We start from the raw sequence: 20,644 nt of genomic DNA, 5'->3' as shown, positions 1-20,644 counted from the left end.
ATTAGCTGTACCAAAAAAATTTGACTTCTCCCTTTCCAGCGCTATAGGTCGCATGGCCTATAAGCGATAAGTAGGAACTGACCATATTTCTTTTTTATTTTATTTACTTATTTATAGATACTACGATCTTGTACAGATCATAGCAGGGTGGGACAAAACAAAATACAAACATGTAAACACACACAAATTCACAACATTTACAGGCACTTTTCAAACAGAAGTAAATAATTTTGATTAACAGTCTCGCTATTAAGTTTGTTCCAATCAGTAATTGTCCTCGGAAAAAAAGAATATTTAAAGCAGTTATTTCGCGCGTTCAAAGGGGTGATTGTTAGTGCATGCCTTTGTCTCGTGTTATAACCTGAGGATTAAGAAAAATAATTAGAGATATCAACTTTATAATGTCCTTTTATAAGCTGCAAAAAAAACTTTAATCGACAAACACGATTGCGCTCAGTGACGGGGGGTAACCCACTTCGCCTCACGAGCTCACTTACAGATGCACGGCCATATGAGTTAAAAACAAATCTAGCTACTTTATGCTGTATTCGCTCTAATTTCTGAATGTTTGTTAACGTGAAAGGGTCCCAAATGATTACGGCATATTCTAGTAACGGACGGATGAGGGAATTGTACGCCAATAGGCGAACGCTAGGTGGGGATGACTTTAGGGAGCGCCTCAAGAAAAATAGTTTCCGCATTGAGTTTGCTACTACAGCGTCTATGTGTTTTGACCACGAAAGGTTGTTAGTAATCCATAGGCCCAAATATTTATACTCTGTCACTTCTAATAATGATATGCTGTTAGTACCGTACACAAAATGAAGAGGCATTTTCTTGTTTGTAATTTTCATGAAAACGGTTTTTTCAAAATTAACGCACATCTGCCATTTGTTGCACCACGCAACCACCTTCGCTAGGTCATTATTTAGACGTACCTGGTCGTCAACTGAAGACACCATTTGATACAGGATACGGTCATCCGCGTAAAGCCTCACGCGAACTGAAAGATCTGCCACAATGTCATTAATAAACAAAAGAAATAAGAGTGGTCCCAAAACAGATCCCTGGGGGACGCCAGACATAACCCGGACACTGCTAGAAGAAATATTGTTCATAGTGACGAACTGACATCTGTTCGAGAGATAAGCTTTAATCCATGCAAGTATCCTGTCGTTTTTAATGTAATAACTTAATTTATGAATTAGTTTGTTATGTGACACCTTATCGAATGCTTTACGGAAATCCATGAATATTGCGTCTGTTTGTTTTCCCTGGTTAATCGACTGAGCAAAGTCATGCATAGCTTCAACTGTGTACTTGTGGAAAACCCACGCCTCAAACCATGCTGAAAATCGGTAAGTACTTTGTGCTGTTCCAAGAAACCTAATATATGTTTATGAATTATATGTTCTAAAATTTTACATGATGTGGAAGTTAGAGATATGGGTCGGTAATTCTCGATGTGTGCTTTTTTTCCGGTTTTGTGCAGAGGTTTAATCGCGGCTGTCCTCCAGTCATCCGGTAAAGATCCGTCATGTAAAGATCTGTTGAATATTGCTGTCAAGTACTTTGCGCACCACTCCGCATAGCGCTTCAAAAAAGTGTTTGGTATGTTATCGGGACCTGCTGATTTTTTGACATCAAGGTTCAAAAGCAAGTTACAAACACCAGTCTCTGAAATTACAACATCAGATATGGCAGGGAGTGCTGCAGAAAAGTTGGGCAGGCATCCATTATCCTCTGTGAATACTGACTGAAAAAATTTGTTGAACGCAGAACAAACAACAGCCTCATCACGCACACATTTGCCGTCTACTATGAATTCGTTCGCGGAAGAAGATTTGGGCGTGATTTGGCGCCAGAATCTCTCGGGAGACGTTTTAATGAACGAGGGCAGGAGCGTTGCGTAATACTTTTCTTTGTCGCAAATTATTTTCTGCTTAAGTTCCTCTGAAATTGCTTCCACAATTGGTTTTAATGATGAATTCCTGCTTGATTTCTTTTTTAACCTTTTAAGCCTTCGCTGCAAGCGTAACGTCTCCCGAGAAATGCAAGGATTGCGGTACACAGACTGTTTTGCAATTTTGGGAACGAAACGGGCAATACAATGGGAGACGATCATTTTAAAAGTAAGCCATAGGTCATTCGCACTATCAGTGCTATTCCTAAAATTCTCATAACATGAATCAAGCATGTCCAGAATAGATTCGTCTTCCGCACGCGAAAAATTGGGAAAAAATTGCACGCTAGTTTGACGATCTGGGTACACATTTGACAAGCTCAGCAGCACAGCTTTGTGATCGGATATTCCGTTTGTGACTTCACAGGCTACGAAATTGCGGATGGCACCACTGACAAAAAATAGATCTAGAATTGATCCCGCGGCTCCTTGCATTCTCGTAAAGTTATTTACTACTTGCAGCAGGTCAAATGTGAACACAATGTCGAGCATTACAGTATCAGCATTATGGGCAGAAAGATGAAAAGGTGTGCCAGTCAATATTAGGCAAGTTTAAATCACCAGCCAGTATTAGTCTATCGTCTCTTTTTACATGGCATTGTAAATATGCTCTTAAGTTTTCCAAGACCACAACAGAAGAGTTGGGAGGCCTGTAAAAAACACCAAGAACAAAGCGAACCCTGTTGATGTATGTTTTGCAAAATATGGCTTCAATGCCTTGAGCATCAGGCATCCTGAAAAGTTGCAATGATGATTTCATTAAAATTGCCACTCCTCCACCTCTTCTGTCACGGTCACTACGAAATCACTTATAATCTTTAGGCACAAATTCACTGTCAAATATTTCATTGCTTAGCCAAAATTTTCCCCGTTACTTCCGATATTGGCAGCATCGGCTGACTGTAGTATCTGAGAGCTAGCTATTACCGTTTGTGGAACATGATGAAAATTAAGTTTCAGTGCAGCTGGCAGATAACGTCATCGTTTACGACAACCGAAGGGTTCCTAACAGCTGACATTACTATCCTTGCACCTCCCACTGCAAGTACACCAGTCCGACTGGCCATTTAAAATTTTCTGGGTCTTTCCTCTGCTCGTACTATGGGCATAGCTGCTGGAAGCAGGCAGCTCTTTCATGTTGCAGCCCTGTATTGAAGTTTGTCTCAAAATGCAATTGTTGCGGCTGTTCTTGCCTTCTTTCAAGGTATTCCGCTCCACTATTTTTGTTGAAAGGGTTGAGAGGTTTCATACAGAAATCCAGAAACGTACAAAATATGAAACTTAAAATACAGGCCTTGAGGCATCCGTAAAAATGCGTACCAACTCAAGTGAATCTTTTATACGCCTTGAGGATATTCAACTACAAGAATCCTCCGCTTCAGAAGGCTTGTATCCCACTGAGCTCTCAACAGGAATTTAACAGCAAAGCGCACCATTTAACTTAAAATGTGCAGCTTTAATTCAATTCAGTTCTTTATTTTCAACATTTCACAATGTTAGCGGTCTCCCAGGCAAAAAGCTGTAGCAACAGCTTAACGAGGCCTGGAAGCCCGCGGCAGGCAACAGTGACAGCAGTGGAAAAACTTATATACACTATATATAGCGCTACACATAAAAGAGTCATATTTTATTACAAGCTTACAAAATAAGAGACGAAGTAAGTGTATAAAAAGGCATCAAGACGTTATACAAAGACTAGGGCTAACTTGCACACGATACTGCAACAAGACCGATAGTTGCCAACATGCGAGAGGAAGCTAACGTGGTTTATGTTTTCATTCCAAGCCTTGCCACTTTTGGCAAGAAGCTGCAAAAACTGGTCACTATAGACACATTGAACGCAAAATTTTGCTTGTTATTAGAGCGTTAATAAAACTTGATAGACTGAGTTTATTTAGTAACACTGGCATTACATAGCTTAATGACCGCAGAAAATAATTAGTTCGGTGGTAAGGATTCAACCTTCTTTCGGGGGCACGTGTATAGAAATTTTGCAGCGTAACGTTGCACCTGAGACTGTCATTAGGAGTTCTTTATACTTTTCATCACCAAAATAAATGGTAAAGGAGGCGGTTACTGTAAAGAGCCTGGATATTGATACCATGATGCTGACGAAATAGCTCGGCTGAAGGATGTAAATATGATACAATGTTTATGGAACGCGTGGATTTTTTTTCCAAGGTGCAGAAGTGTACCGAAGTGTTTTTTTTTTGTTTTGGTGGTCGTTCCGCATACTAGTTTACAACAGTAAGAAGGTGTTAGCAGAAGAGGGCGTGGCAAAATTGCAGTCTAAAGCAGATCGAAAAAAATTCAGCGGGGCGCTTTGTTGACCTAAAGTGCGTTGAGGCGAAAGCACTAAGAGCGGTGTTGCTGCTTGTGTCACTGATGTGTGGTTAAGATGTTAAGCTTCGCCTCTAAGAGTGGCACGCGACAGCGTCTTGCAACGCTGCCAGGGAGTCCACAGAACTCCATCGCCCGTTCGGCTCTACGCCTTGCTCGTCGGCAATTTGGGTTTTGAGGAAAGGAAATGCATCTGTCTCGCATATCTCGGCGGACACCTGAACCTCGCCGTAACGGGAAGGTAGGAAGATGGGAGTGAACGAAGACACCGTATTCTCTAGACGCGCCTTTGTTGATTCCAAACCAGCGAGCTCGCATGGCGAAGGAGTTAGCGTGCTCGTCTCACACTCCAGAGACCATGGTTCAATTCCCTTACTTGACCAATTTCCTACTAGGTTTTATTTATTTATCTCATCTTATCTGGTATTATGGTATTTATCTGGTTAAGCAATTAACTAAACTCAGTCCCACTTACTTGGAGCATCAGTATACCATCCTTTTAATTGGTTGCATGGTTACTAGCCAAAGTACCATTGGCCCCGTTGCATGGCTACTAGCCAAAGTACCATTGGCCCCGTTTGAAATTCGCGCACAGTGATGTCACGACCGTTTCGACCAATTGAAAAGCGTTACATTTCTGTTGACAACTCCTGCTTAGAATGATGAGGCATTAAAGGCTTCCGCCTTAATAGAGACTACGTGTTCGAAATAAGACACCTGCTGCAGAGAAGGTTAACCATTTGCTCAAGATGACTGTCCCATGTCAACTGACTGGACAATACGACACCTAGTATACAGAAAGCATATCGCCGCCCTTGGAAGCCTCGCAAAGCTTCTCGCGGACCGCCATCATCAATGCGTAGGTACTTCCGGAGCCGAAGCCCCGCAGCCCTCGCTGGGTGTGTTCGTCGATCCCCGAGAGCCGCTGGCAGGAGCCCGTTGCTCGTATGTGCTCAGCAGAATACCACGTCAACAACGTCCTCTCACCCGTGCTCTTCAACGAGGCCCTGCAGCACGTGCCCAAAGGCGCAGTGCTAATTGATATCGGTCCACACTGCCTCATGCTGGTAAGGGCGCTCTTGCACAAAACAGTTTATAGATTTTCGAAATCATTACTTAGTCCTTTAATAATGCTCCAAACTGGAGTTTAGAGATGAGCATGATACAGTATGGGCGCTGACTGTCGGAAATAATCAGTTAGTACCTCTCGGTTAAGCATCTAGCTCGTAGCACCCCTTACCCACCCAACTAAGTGTATTGAGAGAACTGCTATAAAAGTGCTGTAAAAAGAAATGTATGCCTACTATTATCCGTATGGTTTCAATGCCCCTAATTTATCTCATAATCGAAAAGGGTTTGGACAGAATGAACATCTTTAATGTGTAATTCGTGTTAGAAAATGCGTTCATTTATTATTGTCCGCGAACCGAAATTAAATCTGTTGCTATAGTGCTCTGTTGTCTTCCTTGTGTTGTGCCGTCGCGGTGGCTTAGTGCTTATAGTGGTCCGCTGCTAACCCGAAAGACGCGGGTGCGATCCCGACTGCGGCGATAGCATTTCGACGGAGGCGAAATGCTGTAGGCTCGTTTACTATGCGATGTCAGTGCACGGCGGTAGAAATTTCCGGAGCCTTCCACTATGGCCTTAGCCGCTTTTGGACGTTAAACACCATAAAACCGACCTTCTTTGTGTTGAGTTTTTGTTGCAGCGCGGTTTGTGCACGTATTAAGTCTGGTCCGGTTCTTGTTTTGCGAGTGTCGCACCTTCACTGGCCAACGTATTCACTCCCCCGCGTCACTAAGCGAACCTTTTGTCGCAAATAAACTTTGAATAAACCATAAACATTTGCGTACGTGTTGGATGACCATTCTGGCATGACTACTGGCTCACTCTGAAAATATGATTCTAGAAAATGTTATAAAATCGACGCATAATTATGAGAATTCGTCGTTCAGCGTTTCACATTGTTCACGTTTTAATTTAGTCCGACGGCAGTAAAATGTGATGTCTTTTGTAGCATGGCAAGGATTAGGTCGCGTAGTGTCATGTTCCCCCATTCAAGGGTGGCATCGCGTATAAAGCGCTAGTAATCGGGCTACACTTTCAAATCGCTCTCTTTAGAGTAGGCAGCACCAGCAGAATAAGTTACTACCATGGCCTACAACTTTCAGCGCCACAGCACCCTTATTTTCTATACGTGGTTATAAACGCGACTTGTTTTCCTTCAACGGAATGCAGCCCCTCTTGAGGCGTGCCCTCGGCTCCAACGCTACGTGCCTTGGCCTGATGAAGCGCCACGAAAACAACACACACTTCTTTCTGGAGTCGTTGGGGAAGCTTCACTCGCTTGGAGTGAAGCTGGACTTGTCACCTCTGTACCCGCCGGTGCCACTGCCCGTTCCACGTGGCACACCCAGCATCGCGCATCTCGTTAGCTGGGACCACTCGCAGACTTGGACATTCGCTCGGTGGAATGACTTCTACACATTAACACAAGTAAGTCACCTGCCACCTCTTTTTTGCAGCTGCAACTGTCAGCAAATCTGGTAGAACGGCAGTGTATTGCCAGACAGTACCCCCCTTTGCTCATATTGACCATTTTCAATTTACATACAACTTGCTCTGACAACAACAAATTGCAAAACCAGGATTGTCCAGGATCCTGTTTCTATTATATGTTTTACATGTTCGCTCCTTCATTAATTTTTCTAAGCCCCGTCCAAGCCATTGCTGGCCATGAGTCAGCGACGATATCAGGGCCGCTGACCACAAAGGGAGTTAGCCCCATAGTGTAGACAGTTGTGGCCTTAACTAGACGTACTCCTTGGACACGTATTCTACATCTGCTGCGAGCCGCCTGCCGACATGCAGCTCCCCACCATGGCACATGCGCAACTTGCAAGAATATCGGAACCGCGACAAAGAGAAGGGACGTGAAAAGAAACTGAGAGGATGGAACACGGAACTTCAACACGTCACATTTATACACTTGTCGCAACCACACCTCGAAGCTAAACGCAACTATCACAAAGCACTATCATGCTTGCGTATTACCGAGACATATTTTGCTGACGGACAAGCCAAATTCTTGCTTTATACAGTGCGCTTCGAATATTTCTCGGCTAATTTGGGACGCGAACTTTTTCTAAATTCTCGTTTCGCGCTACCGAATCGTACCGACATGAGAGTGGCGAAAATGTCTGCCAGCTGACCCCCCCCCCCCCCCCCCCCTAATAAGCCTACTCCAGTGTGATGCTCCGGTAATCGGACTTTGATGCAAGGTATAGTTTTTCCTATGTAGTGTTTGTCACAGGGCAGGCGTACTCGATAAACAATCGCACTTTTGCACGGCATTAAGCTGACTACGTGTCTGATGCTTCATTCCACTTTCTCTCTTCCCTTCACCATATTGCATACGGCAGCAAAGTGGTTGCTTTTTTTACGTGTTATTAGGAGGAATGTATAAGTTTGTCTTGTCCCTTAAGTCAAACCCAGATGAAGTTCCGCGCTCTGTCCTGTCTGTTCCGTTTTTCATCCATTGTTCGCATGGTGACAACAGGCACACAAGTGCGAACAGACAAGTTGCCCACTTTTCTCTTATCTGCGCAGCTTGCACCAGCTCTGTATGATGTAGGCCTACTTTAATACGTACTCCGTTTCCTGAATGGAACCAATTAGCGGGGTTTGCTTCTTTTAGCCGTTCAGCGGAGCACACATGAACCCCTTTGAGTACTAAATTGGTGTCGAGGCCTTTTCGTTATTAGGTTTGGCGTATAAGCGACACTATGCGACTGAGAAGCCAACCCCGCTGCAGGGCTACTATTGGCATTTACCGTCTTTGCCAAAAGCAACTGGGCAAGGGTAATTTGTTTGTTAGCCGCGTAGCGAAGCACTTACAGCAGCCCCTAAGCTCTGAATCTGCATAAAATAAGGTGAACCCTTCAAGTTACATTGTGGTACCTTTCGGTCTTTATGGTTGCAGTAAAGGCTCCGCTATACGGTTGAGAAGCAAAAACATGTTGCTCGGTTAGTTTTAGCAAATGAGGTACCTCTCGGCAGTGCTAGAGCCCTCTATCATTTACTCCGCAGCTGATGGTTCTAACATAGTTCTGACATACTAGCGTGGCATATGCCGTACCGAATGCGTACTAGATGAGCATGCTACATGGTGCCGCCGGTTTACAAATGTGTCGGTTTTTTGCGCCACTCTCTGTTCACGTGCGCTGGGCGCTGTACAATTCTCGTGATGCGTCTGAACATTTCTTTAGGAACGCCACAACGAAAAGGAATCGTGAGTTTTAAAGAAGAACGAGGAAAGCAAAATACAAACAGCAGGAATAAAATTCTTGCAAGAGTGAGCAAGTTTTTTAGGTTCTCTCAATAACAAATGTAACGCTTTGAAATGAAATTATTGAAAATTGAATTCAAATTCATAAAAAATTGACAAGCTTGGACAAGGTAATAGCTATGTCCAATGCATGAGCGCTACAAACTACAGGCTTGAAGGCGAGCTCACTATGCAGTGCTTTTCTGTGTGTGCAATACGGTAATTTGTCTGTGGTGCGAATCTAATTCCTTAATTTTAAATTTAAACTGACTGGCGCAATGAGTTCAGTGTCATCGCGATTTTGTTTAAGTTTAAAGCTTATGACAAATGTTGATGCTTGAGGTACTCATCATCACAACCTAACAAAGTCCGCTGCAGGAAAAAGGCCTATCTCATATCTCTTCAATTATCTATTTCCCGTGCCAGCTGCTGCCACTTATCTCCGCGAATTTCCTAACCTCCTCCGCCCATCTGGCTTTGTGACTCCCTCTACTTTAATATTTACAGAGTACATCCTTCGTCTTTACTCTGCGCGGTTCTCGAGCACACGTCTCTTCGAGAAGGCGGAGAAGCCGATGCAAACGGTTGAACACTTGACTTCGCCAAGCTCTATGGTCCTGCGTCCTTTGTGGCCTTCAGGTCTTTCTTGTTTCCGTGGCAATATTTTATTGCGAAAGCAATACTGCGCTAGCTTTTGAACCTTCGCCATCGTCCCGGCGCATCCACGCTTGACCTTAAGCTTGACCTCTGTTGTGACGTCACACCACACGGAGAGAAAACTGGGGCCCAACTCAGCTCGTCGCTGCTGTCCCAGCTGATCCACGCCGCGCCATGCAGCAGCTGCGCGCCGCTGCCGCGAGGAAGCGCTCGGTATCGCTTTCGCAACTTACCGGGCTTAACCAAGCTAAGCCTCTCACAATTTTTTTATTACGTCATGGCATAAATTAGGTACGCAGTTGTGGCTTGAATAAAAGGATGCCTAAATGAATGAAGGAAGGTTGGCCGACGTAATCAACGCGAGGAGTGAGCGATGATCCGGTGTTGTTTGCGTTCAAGCGGAGCATGCATCAAATATGCTTTGTACTCTCCTACAATTCTTGTTCTTACTACGAGGTACTACAAGTCTGATATACCGAACTCGGATCGCGGAGTATCTCGACATATACAGAATTCAATACATAAAAAATGGCGGCAGATAAGCTTAACTGTAACCTCTAAGCAAGAATACATTGCATGCGCTCTAGATATGCGTTTCTCGCCGACGAGCTGTCAGCGCACCAGTCGCTGGGCGCAGCTATATCTAACCAGCTTCGCATCGAATACTCAGCGGGTGGTAGTTCGGAACTAGCTACTTCTTCCCGATGAGTTTGACTTCTCGGAAGACTCCTGCACGTCTGCGCCGGGCACTAGCGGACTGGGGAGTCTTAACAACGTAACCCCACCCTCCGCCTCCGACCATGGCCCCCAACCCTAAGTCGCGAGCAAGAACAACTCAGACGCTTACACTAACGCAGTGGAACTGCCGTGGTCTCAAGAACCGCACGAAGCGCACTCATCTCGGCCTCTATCTTGAGACCTTTGAGTTCCTCGTTGCCGTGGTTGCCCTTCAGGAACCCGGCGGCGGGGCCAAACTAACAAACTACACTACATTTCAACACAACCCGCAGACATGTATACTTGTTCACAAGCAGTATACTGCGCAGGAGGTCACGCTCCCCACAACACCGCCTTTCCCATACACGATGGTGTCAGTGCTGCCCCTAAAGCGGTCTGACCCACCTGTACACATTCTAAACATTTACTGCCCACCTAAACTTAAAAACGTCACGTTCAACGAAATTTTCACCCAAGCTATGCAGGTGGCTGGAAGGGATCCCCTTCTGATCGTCGGGGATTTCAACGCCCCGAGCAGGCTATGGGGGTACCCCCGGGAGGACAGACGTGGGAGGAAGTTTGCGGAACTTCTTTCCACACTTGGACTCACTTTACACACTGACCCCGCCAACCCAACACGTGTCGGCAATTCGATTCAACGAGATACTTGCCCGGACCTCACATTTACACGCAACATACGCCATGCCGACTGGCTGAATACAGAAGACACTCTGGGTAGTGATCACTGTATAATCAACACAACCATTTACTTGCGTCCCCTGAAACGCCCACTAACACAAGCTCGTGTCCCGGACTGGACGACTTTCCGCACCTCTCTACCCATCGTAGACCCCCTCCAGTCGGGATACGACGCATGGTCCAAATCGCTCACGTCTACACTCAAACAACACGAAAAGCAGATACAGCTCACAGAAACACAAACAGACGTGGACAACCACTTGCTCCACCTTTGGGAGGCCCGCCGCAGCCTCACCAAACGATGGAAGAAACAGAAACATAACAGGCGCCTAAAGAAACGCCTCCTCGAACTCACACAACAGGCAGCGGAATATGCTACTCAGCTAGCCGACACTAACTACGTGGACCGGTGCAACGCGGCTGCGCGCCAGATGTCTGGCCGCAACACGTGGCGCCTTTTCCGCGCTCTCATCGATCCAATACAAACACGCACGGAAACCTAACGCCACTTACGTAGGGCATTGCACAACTTTACAGGATCGACAACACAGCTAGCGAACACGCTCAGGGATCGATACCTGTGCACCACTAAGGACCCCCGGCCGGCGGCGTACTCCTATGCAGGCGAAGAGAACACGGAGCTGGACACTCCGTTCCAGCTCCACGACCTCCGGGCGGCCTTAAGCAAGATTAAGCGGGGCACTGCACCAGGGCGCGACAAGGTTACGGTCAAGCTCTTGGCCAACCTTCCCGACGCAGCCTACGCCGCGCTCCTCAAATACATCAATAGCATTTGGGATGGAGAGACTCCTCTCTCTCTCGATTGGAAATCGGCTCTCGTGACCTTCATTCCGAAGGCCGGCAAACCTTTTGATGTGGAGAACCTTCGCCCCATCTCCCTCACGTCTTGTGTCGGCAAGCTGATGGAGACGATGGTGCGTGACAGACTCTCCGATTATCTCGAAACACAGCACATTTTCGCAGACACTATGTTCGGTTTTCGTCCTCGCAAATCAGCACAGGATATACTTATGCAGCTCCACCACGACATTTTAGATCCTGTAGAATGTCCCCACAACGACAAGGTGGTCCTGGCCTTGGATCTTAAAGGCGCATTCGACAACGTCAAACATGAAATAATCCTGGACCACCTTAGTAACACCAACTGTGGCCACAAAACATTCCATTACATAAGACAATTTCTTACAGACCGTCAAGCCTATATACGCATACAAGATGCGGAACACGGGCCGTACACCATCGGCTCGAGGGGAACACCTCAAGGCGCGGTCCTGTCTCCCCTGCTCTTCAATTTGTTAATGCTTCGTCTTCCCTCGAAATTGTCTTCTCTGACCGGGATACATCACGCTCTTTATACGGATGGCATTACAATCTGGGCCACGCAAGGTAACCTGGGCCACATGGAGTCCTGCCTGCAAGCAGCGGCGACCCTAGTCGACGACTACGCGGCCTACTGCGGACTCCAGTGCGCCCCAGCTAAATCAGAATTTGTGCACTTACGTCCCTCCCCTCGGGACACAACACCGCTTCGCATCAGTCTCCCCTCAGGACCGATCCGGGAGGCCAAGGAGATCCGCGTCCTTGGCCTCTTCATACACCACCAACGCAGAGTCGACACCAGCCTAGCCAAACTTCGCGCGGTGGGAGACCAGGTATGTCGCATGGTCCGCCGGGTTTCCAACAAGCGGAGCAGATTACGAAGCAAGGATGCACTGCGGCTTGCCCATGCTTTCGTAACGAGTAGAATCCTCTACTCAACTCCCTACTTGCACCTGCGCAAACACGATGATGACCAACTGGAGGTCATCCTGCCGAAAGTCATCAAGCGGGCTCTCGATCTCCCGGTCACCACGTCCAACCAGAGGCTTCTGGCCTTGGGCGTGGTGAGCACATTACGGGAGCTTCGAGAAGCCCACTTAGTCAACCAATACACGCGTCTTGCGCAGACCACGTCCGGTCGCCGCCTCTTGGACCGGCTACACATCAAACATAACTACCACATTGAGGAAAGGAAGAGAGTGCCAGAACCCTGGAGACGCGCCCTCCGGGTCCGACCCCTTCCCCACAACATGTCCAGAGAAGACCATAGCGGTCGTCGCCAGGCGCGCGCGGAAGAGTTGGCGCGATTCTATGGTAACCAAGAACACGTGTATTACGTGGACGTTGCCGGCCCACACCACGGGGGGTGGTACACGGCCGCAGTCGTACACAACACAAACACAGGTAACAGCTCACTTTCAAAGCCTACAACGCAACACATGCGGAGGAGATTGCCATTGCTCTAACCCTCACGAATCTCAAGTCAAAACACATCATCACCGACTCGCGAGGGGCCTGTCGGAACTACGAGTTGGGCTGGGCTCCCCCGCTTGCGCTTGCCTGGCGCATACTGGAATATAGCTGTCGATGCAAAGATCCAACTCCACGGAACCTGATTTGGGCCCCCGGTCACCAGGGACTCCAGGGAAACGTACAGGCTGATCAGGCCGCCCGCGCACTCTCTCCCCGGGCTATCTCCCTGTCCTTGGAAGGGTACTCCCATTCAGACAATCTGGCCCTTACATTCAAACAAATCACCGATTACTACAAGGAGGAGCACCGGCGCTACCCGGCCCCTTGTAAGGGTCTGGATCGCGCTGACGAGCGCCTCCTCATTAAAATTCTTACTAACACTGTGCTGTGCCCGGCGGTGCTTAAACATTTCAATCCTTTGATGGCGCGTGCCAGTTCTGTGGGGAGGTGGTTGACACCTTCCACATGGTTTGGGCGTGTCAATCAAGCCCATCTATCCCCCCCCCCCAACCCCACCAGAGAGGACTGGGAGGCGGCCCTCCTCGGCTGTCAGGACCTAAAGAGCCAAAAGGCTTTGGTTCAACGGACTCGGGCGGCGTTGCTTGCCAATGGGGCACCGGAATAGGGGCTCCACCCAGTATTGTAAGGGGAAAGGGCCAATAGGTTCCTACCCCAATCTCCTTTCTGTAAAAAACTTAATTTTCCATAAATGTTTTTCACCACTACCACCACCGATCATAAGATGTCTAATCCTGCTCCGAGTGCGCTCGAAATAGATTAATCCCTCTTTAGAGCGAGGTAAATTTAGGTTTCGCCAAGCTTTCGGTAGCGAAGCAGACCAGCCGAGGGTCACCAATAGACATTATTTCATAAGGCTGGCTTCAACGCATAACCTCGATGTGGCTAGAAAAATGAGCATAAGAGATCGAAGGACATCCTCAAAGACAACCCATGTTCATAATGCCATCAGGTGACCTAGGCTGCGCAGCCTACCGTATGTAAAAGTAATCGCAAAGCGTCATTGGAAGAAGCGCCACTTGCAGGGGAACGGCTGACAGTTCGATATACGGAATGACCGCCAAAATTAGAGCTCTAAACAATTTAATTACCAGGGTTTGATAGTTCTGGGCTGGACTGTATTTCTCACTTGATTGCAATAGTGTGCGAACTTTTTTATACAAATTTCCGAGCACCACGGCTGCAAGGCTAACTGCCAATAAAAATTACAATAATTTCACGTTCATAGCGGGCCAGTGGCTAAGAAAATGGATACCTGGAAATTTAAATGAGAAGTTAAAAAATCGGGGGACCCCAAAGCTCCGCCTTAAGGGTATGACGCGATACTGCTAAACGCTCTCTTCAGCGGCCTGGGGTCCTCTTTGCATATCACTGCGGAGAAACGGACCCCGTCGGATAAGACACGCAAGTCCTCCCTTTAGCTGAGTAATACCAGCATGGCTTGTCGACGTAGGGGTAGCGTGTCTAACTCTGAATCCAAGGGGCACGAGTTTGATTCCAAACCCACGCGAATTTTTTTTTCAGTGCATATAATTTTGTCTACATTCTTACATATCAGAATCACATTTGAGTCATGAGGCATTTTAAAATGTATATTAAAATAAATCCACCGCACCACTTGTGTCCTCTCTCCTTTTCCCCAATTCGCATTTTTTCGCACGCCGCCGGAGCCGCCGGGCTCGCCTCTCAATGGCAGCCTAAACACTCCCGCGTTAAAATTTCGAACAATTAACCCAACTAGATGAACTGTAGAGACTTGCCCAACAAAGATCATTTCATAATTAATTTTGGTTTGGTTTCGGGGGGTTCATCGTCCCAAATAGCCTATTCCCTTCCATATGCAAAGTAGCATGTCAGCGAATATACAGGCCGGCTACAATCTCTATTTTTCATTAGAGAGCTCTCTCTCTCCCTCAGACTTTGAGGGACGCCGTAGTGAAGGGCTCCAGAAATTTCAACCACCTAGGGTTCTTAAACATGCCCTGACATTGTGCAATAGACGGGCTCTAGAATTTCCAATGTATCTAAATTTCACCGCGGCGGCCGGATCTTCCGGGTCAGCAGCCGAGCACGTTAACCACTGAGCCACTACTGCGGCTAACATTTCCTATAATTTCTTAATACTTTGTGTAGTATCCAAGGGCAAGCCACCTTGCTGGAAGCTTTGCAACAGAAATGAAGCAAAAGCTAACTCTTTGAGCCGCAGTATACAGTGCGAGTTCTGCAGTGTCAAGTGGCACGGCAGAATCAACCCCTGAAGTAGCTAAATGCCGCTCGTGCATTTCAAAGCAAATCAGTTTTTAAGTTGACGCGCATGTAACGTGCTTTGTATACTCTTTCTGAACCGTTTAATGGCCCTTTTACCCTTCGAAATTGTACCTTAGTCATCATCAAGACGAAGTTTTAGACAGATCACTATTGATCAAACACTTTGCAAGCCACCGCGGCGGCTTAGCGGTTATGACACTCGGCTGCTTACCCGAAAAACGCGACTTTGATCACGGCCGCGGCGGTCGCATCTCGATGGAAGCGAAATCGTAATGAACCGTGCACTATGCGGTCTGTGCAAGTTAAAGAACCTCAGGTGGTAAAAATTTGCGGTGTCATTCATAGCCTGAGCCGCTTTGGGGCGTTGAACTCCCTAAACCAAACCAAACACACTGCTTTCGTCTATGTGAGCTCTCGCCCAGTATCATGAGCATTGGTAGCTCTGTTTCTGCCACGATTTACCTGATCTGGGGCACTCCAATACCACCAGGACATTTAGAAAACTTATTTCCAGAAAACAATATATCAGCTCTTGTAATTAGCACGTGGAGGTTCATTTAACAGTTTTTGCTCCATCAATTCATTATGTTTCGCGGCAAGCAGGACCCAAACTGAAACGAACATAATTTTTCAGGCCGTTGGTGTTACAAGGGTATTATAACAAAGGTGTAATTACTCATTGGCACCCACCCAAGCGCAGTCCTACGGCTGCAAAGGAATGCTATGGAGCTTCCACGGAAACTTCGTAGCTAGAGAAAATTCCTCCTGATTTGGGTTCGAACCCAGGACCACCGCTCCGCCGGAGTGGTTGCTCTACCAACTGAGCTAACGGGCCTGCGAGAATATGAAAGCGCCAGAACGAATTCATCAGTAACTCGAAATAGAAACAATGTTGGTGAAATCTTGCAAATGATGTAAATGTTACAATGATATAAATTAGTTATAGATGACTCTCTTTTAAGGTATCTAACCACAGATGTCATTATTTTGGTTGTCGGACAGCTGGCACCAACAATGTGCTGAAGGAAATGACAAGAGCGAAAAGGTCACACGTTTCAGCACAAAAGGAGCCCCCAAAAATCCTCTTCGTCAAGGAGGAGTATGTAGAAGAGGAAAGGCAGGGCGGTTAACTGGACGAATAATTGGTTCGCTACCCAGTACGGGGGGAAAGGGGTGAGGGGAATAAAAAATGAGAGGCAAGAGAGTAGCAGAAAATTCTTCACTATGAAAAGTCAACGTTCATTAAAGTCAACCCTCGTCCTCAAAGGCGTAGCAACGCGAGTAAGAGGCGACAGTATTCGAGCGGTGACCATGCACTGCAATACTGGAAATCCGCACAAAACACCAGTTCTGAGAGAAGATGATGTTGTTTCTGGTGTATAGAAACATCTAACCCCTGCCACTTGCTAGCGCATGTGTTTAAATTTCTTGACGGCCCGGAAAACTAATTAGGAAACGCGGGGCTGGAAAGTTTACAGAATTATTGGTTTAAACCACTCTTTACTTCAATGTAAGTACATCTCAAGTGCTTTGTTTTACGAAGCATTTGATTGCTTTTGTCGCTTTTGAAAACTTTTTATAGTAAACTTTTTATCGTCGTGTAAGAACTTGCATTCCTACCCTTCAAGATCCCTTGTTTTCATTTCCGGGGATACCGTGAACCGCTCTAAAGCACATCATCAGTATACATGTATGTTTTAGAAAGTCATATTACATCCAATCAGGTGATGTAGATTTATTCAGGAGAGTTGCCTGCAATAATTGATAGCTTGGAAAGTAACAAGACTTCTCTACGCAGTCTTCGGAAAAAGTTATGGAAGTAGACATGGAGGCCAACGAGGACGAAGCCTACTTGGCTGATCACCGGATTGATGGACGTGTGCTGTTCCCGGCGGCCGGGTACATCATGCTAGCCTGGAAGTTGCTGGCCAAACGCCTTGACAAACCCTTCGACGCCCTTCCTGTAGTGTTAGAAGACGTGACCTTCCACCGAGCCGTCATTGTGCATAAATCCAGTGAGTCAGCGGCTTGTTTCTATTCAGCATTGCAAGGGGTATGACCTGGTTAAAATCATGCAAAGCCTTTTGTTCAGGTCCAATAGTACAATAAAGTTAACCCACAGTGATACTTATGAATGAGCAATGCGCCACAAAGCCATTATTAACCACATTTTTTCAAACATTTTTGTTTCTCGGGAATCGCTTCATATAATGTCATACTCAACCGGCAGCTCTAGAGAAGAAGGGCATCAACAAATAAAATATTAGAATGGTCACACACTTCCGAAGCGCTTTAAATTACATCAGTATTGCAGCATTTCTAAAAACAAATCATATTATGTTAAGTACGAGTTCGTTAGGAAAGTGTTGTGTAATACATAACTGACACGTGTGCATAATACATGATTTTTTGAACGCGGCCTACTACCATTGGCTCTATTCTTCAATGCACAGCGGTGGCTTTGTAGCTACGCTGTTCGGCCGGTGAGGCTAAAGGCACCGGACCACATCCAGGCCTCGCGTGGCACACATTTCGGTGTACAAGAAATGTCAAACACGCGAGTGCTTTGCAATGTCAATGCGCTTTGAAACATACCTGGTGGTTAAAATAGCTGCGCGTCCCACTTTTACGGCAACTCCCATACTACATCTGCAGTTTTGAGGCGTTCAATTCGATACCATAAAACTCCTTCATTATCAAATCTGGTGCTCACAGAAGGTTCCGATAGATACGGCATTACTGCGGGATCAGTTACAAACTAGGTTACACTGACACCTCCGACCTTTTCTTTAATGTCATTCGCAAAATTACGTCTGCAAATACGGTCATTTTTAGCCGCCGTGCTGGCTTAGTAGTTATAGTACTCGGCTGCTAATCCAAAATATGTGAGTTTTATCCCGGCCGAAGCGCTCGCATCCGATGCAGGCGAAATGGTAAATGCTCATGTTCTGTGCGATGTAAGGGCGCGTTAAAGAACCCCAGGTGGCAGAAATCATTCAGTTTCCTTCCACTACAGCGTCCTTGATCGCCTCAGGGGAGTTGGGACGTTGAAACCGCAATAAACCATAAAGCATTTCCATGAAATTCTTGGGTGCTGCAAAAGACAGGGGACTGCCCCAAGCGCCGTGAATCATTTATGCCCCAGAAAACATAACATGTGTTTATAAACCTTGGAGTACTTCAAAACTTATAGGTGATTATGAATCAAAAGTTTGCCTGAACAACTTCCAAATCCTAAAATGAAAACGTCACAGCCGTAAACCGTTCTTATTGCTGCAGACGAACCTTAGTGATAATGCAGTGGCAGTTCGTTAACAAATTAACTATGCAGTCCGTCCTATAATATATTTAAAGATGATTAGCAAAGCCCTGCTTATGCAGTGCCTGATGAAAATTAGATTGGTTTTCGACAGCGGCATTAGTCCTCATGAAACGTGACGTAAAAGCAAAATTAAAAAGTGTCTGATTTTTACATCCCTTCCAGGTCTGCCTTCACATTGTATCTGCGATATTTATTGCTGCTGGTTTGGCTCACGGCGGATGACAGGGAGAAATCCTTGCAAAATAGATTGTTCAGTGTGCTTTTACATCATACTTTTAAACTTGTTCTCAGCGAAGCCTGTGTTAAAAGAGCCTTAAGTGTGGGATTCGGGAAGCAAACAAATTTAAAAATTCTCTATGCATCCACTAAATCTACAGCATCCGAGAAGGAGGCTTAGAATAACCTCAATGTACACAAGTCTTGTCAGCAGAAGTCGTGTGCAGATCTTAAGGTAGATTTCATTCTCTATACTGGTGACACGGCAAAGCAGTTTGTGATGGCTCGCCGGCAGAGAACCATTGAAACAATAATTTATATTCCTAACGCAGAAGCATATGTGCAGGTCCTGTGCGCTTCCACGTGAGCTTGCTGCGAACTACTGGCGAGTTTGAGATATCTGAGGGCGGCATGCTGGTGTCGAGTGGCCGAATTCGTGAAGCCAAGACCAACCTGGAACATTTTGGCATAGAGCTCCGTAACACCAGCAAGGATGAGCTGGCCTACGAGCTAGAAGCCGAGGACGTCTACAAGGAGCTCCGGCTGCGCGGCTATGAGTACGGCAGCTCCTTCCAGGGCATCATCAAGGCCGACATGCACCGTGGGTTTTCATATCCACTCATACACCCTTTCTCTCTGTTTGCATGTGTATTATTTTTATTTCCTTTTGGTTGCCCCAACCTATCGAATGTTTACATGTGCATGAGCCCCTGTTAAAGGCCCAAGCAATAGAAATTTGCAGCGCATGCAAAATGTTTGAATCACAACTCCTTTAGTCGGCGTTATAAAGTGGGAATATCTTCGCTGATTACAATACGATTAAGCAATGGTCTGACACGCTTTGTTAGGCAGCACTACATTCGACTAGTGTGTGAATTTGACTGCAGTTATCTTTATCTAGCTCGGAGTTGTTGTTTTTTTTTTTTCTGGAAAACTTAGAGAGTGAATATTGATGCAACAGCTGTGCAAATGCATCCATGCCAAGGAAAAATATCACCAGAGTTCGCAGTGGTACATCGGCCGAACAAGTGATATATCAGCAGAATCCTACACTGCCTCCCTGCCCTCTGAAATTAAGGCTGCAGTGGACTGCAGAGTCAATTATATTTCATTCATATATCCGTGCTGGCTGCTCAGACATTTCAAATAAAACAGAGGACCGTTACCACGGGCATTTTAGGCGAGGATAAAACACGACGGCGACACAATGCTCATTTACTGAATATGGCCGTTCCGACTGGGTCAGCTCTTACATAGTGATCTACCATTTTTCACACACTTTGGTTTAGTTAAAAACCTGCTACGGGTGTCGCGACAATGTACAGTACAACTTGCACAGCTATTTTGTTTTGGACAAAGTATTAAAGTGCTGAGAGTAGCTTTCCTGTTTTCGGCAAGCACGCCCAGGCAATGTTTTGTATCATTCTTTTGTAATAAAACGCTGAATGAAAACAATCTTGGGCATAGCATTTATTCGAAATCTGCGAATTTCGTAGTTTTTGGACTAGATTCTATTTCAGTCAATCATTTCTATGAAGCAACTATTTAATTCAGCCGAATATTTATACTGACGAATTCCAGATTTCGGTCAGGGACCCGCAGAAAACATGATACATACAAATTACACTCAGTAATAACCAGTGAAGAAAGATGTATTAAAAAATCGTTCTCAGAACTTGTTTTTGGATGTATTGCTGAAAAAATGCAAAAGTGTTACTGTAAATGAGGATATTACAAGTTTTGTCGAAAAGTACGCTCAGATATCCGAATAAAATTCTGATATAAGCTGCCCAGCCCAGCTTGT

General features: G+C 46.0%; 1 protein-coding gene across 1 annotated transcript in view; it reads left to right on the top strand.

Annotated features, from left to right (window-relative positions):
* Positions 1–20,644, top strand: part of LOC149361723 (fatty acid synthase-like) — a 50,941-nt gene that overhangs the window by 30,050 nt on the left and 247 nt on the right. The window contains exons 11-14 of the mRNA XM_089568137.1: positions 5,261–5,370; positions 6,542–6,799; positions 17,101–17,317; positions 19,187–19,441. Of these exons, the coding sequence (XP_089424263.1) occupies positions 5,261–5,370; positions 6,542–6,799; positions 17,101–17,317; positions 19,187–19,441 (840 nt within the window). The remainder of the gene's footprint in view (positions 1–5,260; positions 5,371–6,541; positions 6,800–17,100; positions 17,318–19,186; positions 19,442–20,644) is intronic.

The sequence above is a fragment of the Amblyomma mixtum genome, chromosome 2, assembly GCF_055824585.1.
Source record: "Amblyomma mixtum isolate Tamu chromosome 2, ASM5582458v1, whole genome shotgun sequence".
NCBI lineage: Eukaryota > Metazoa > Arthropoda > Arachnida > Ixodida > Ixodidae > Amblyomma > Amblyomma mixtum.
Note: the sequence above shows the minus strand (reverse complement) of the source record. Positions and strands in the feature narration are given on the sequence as shown.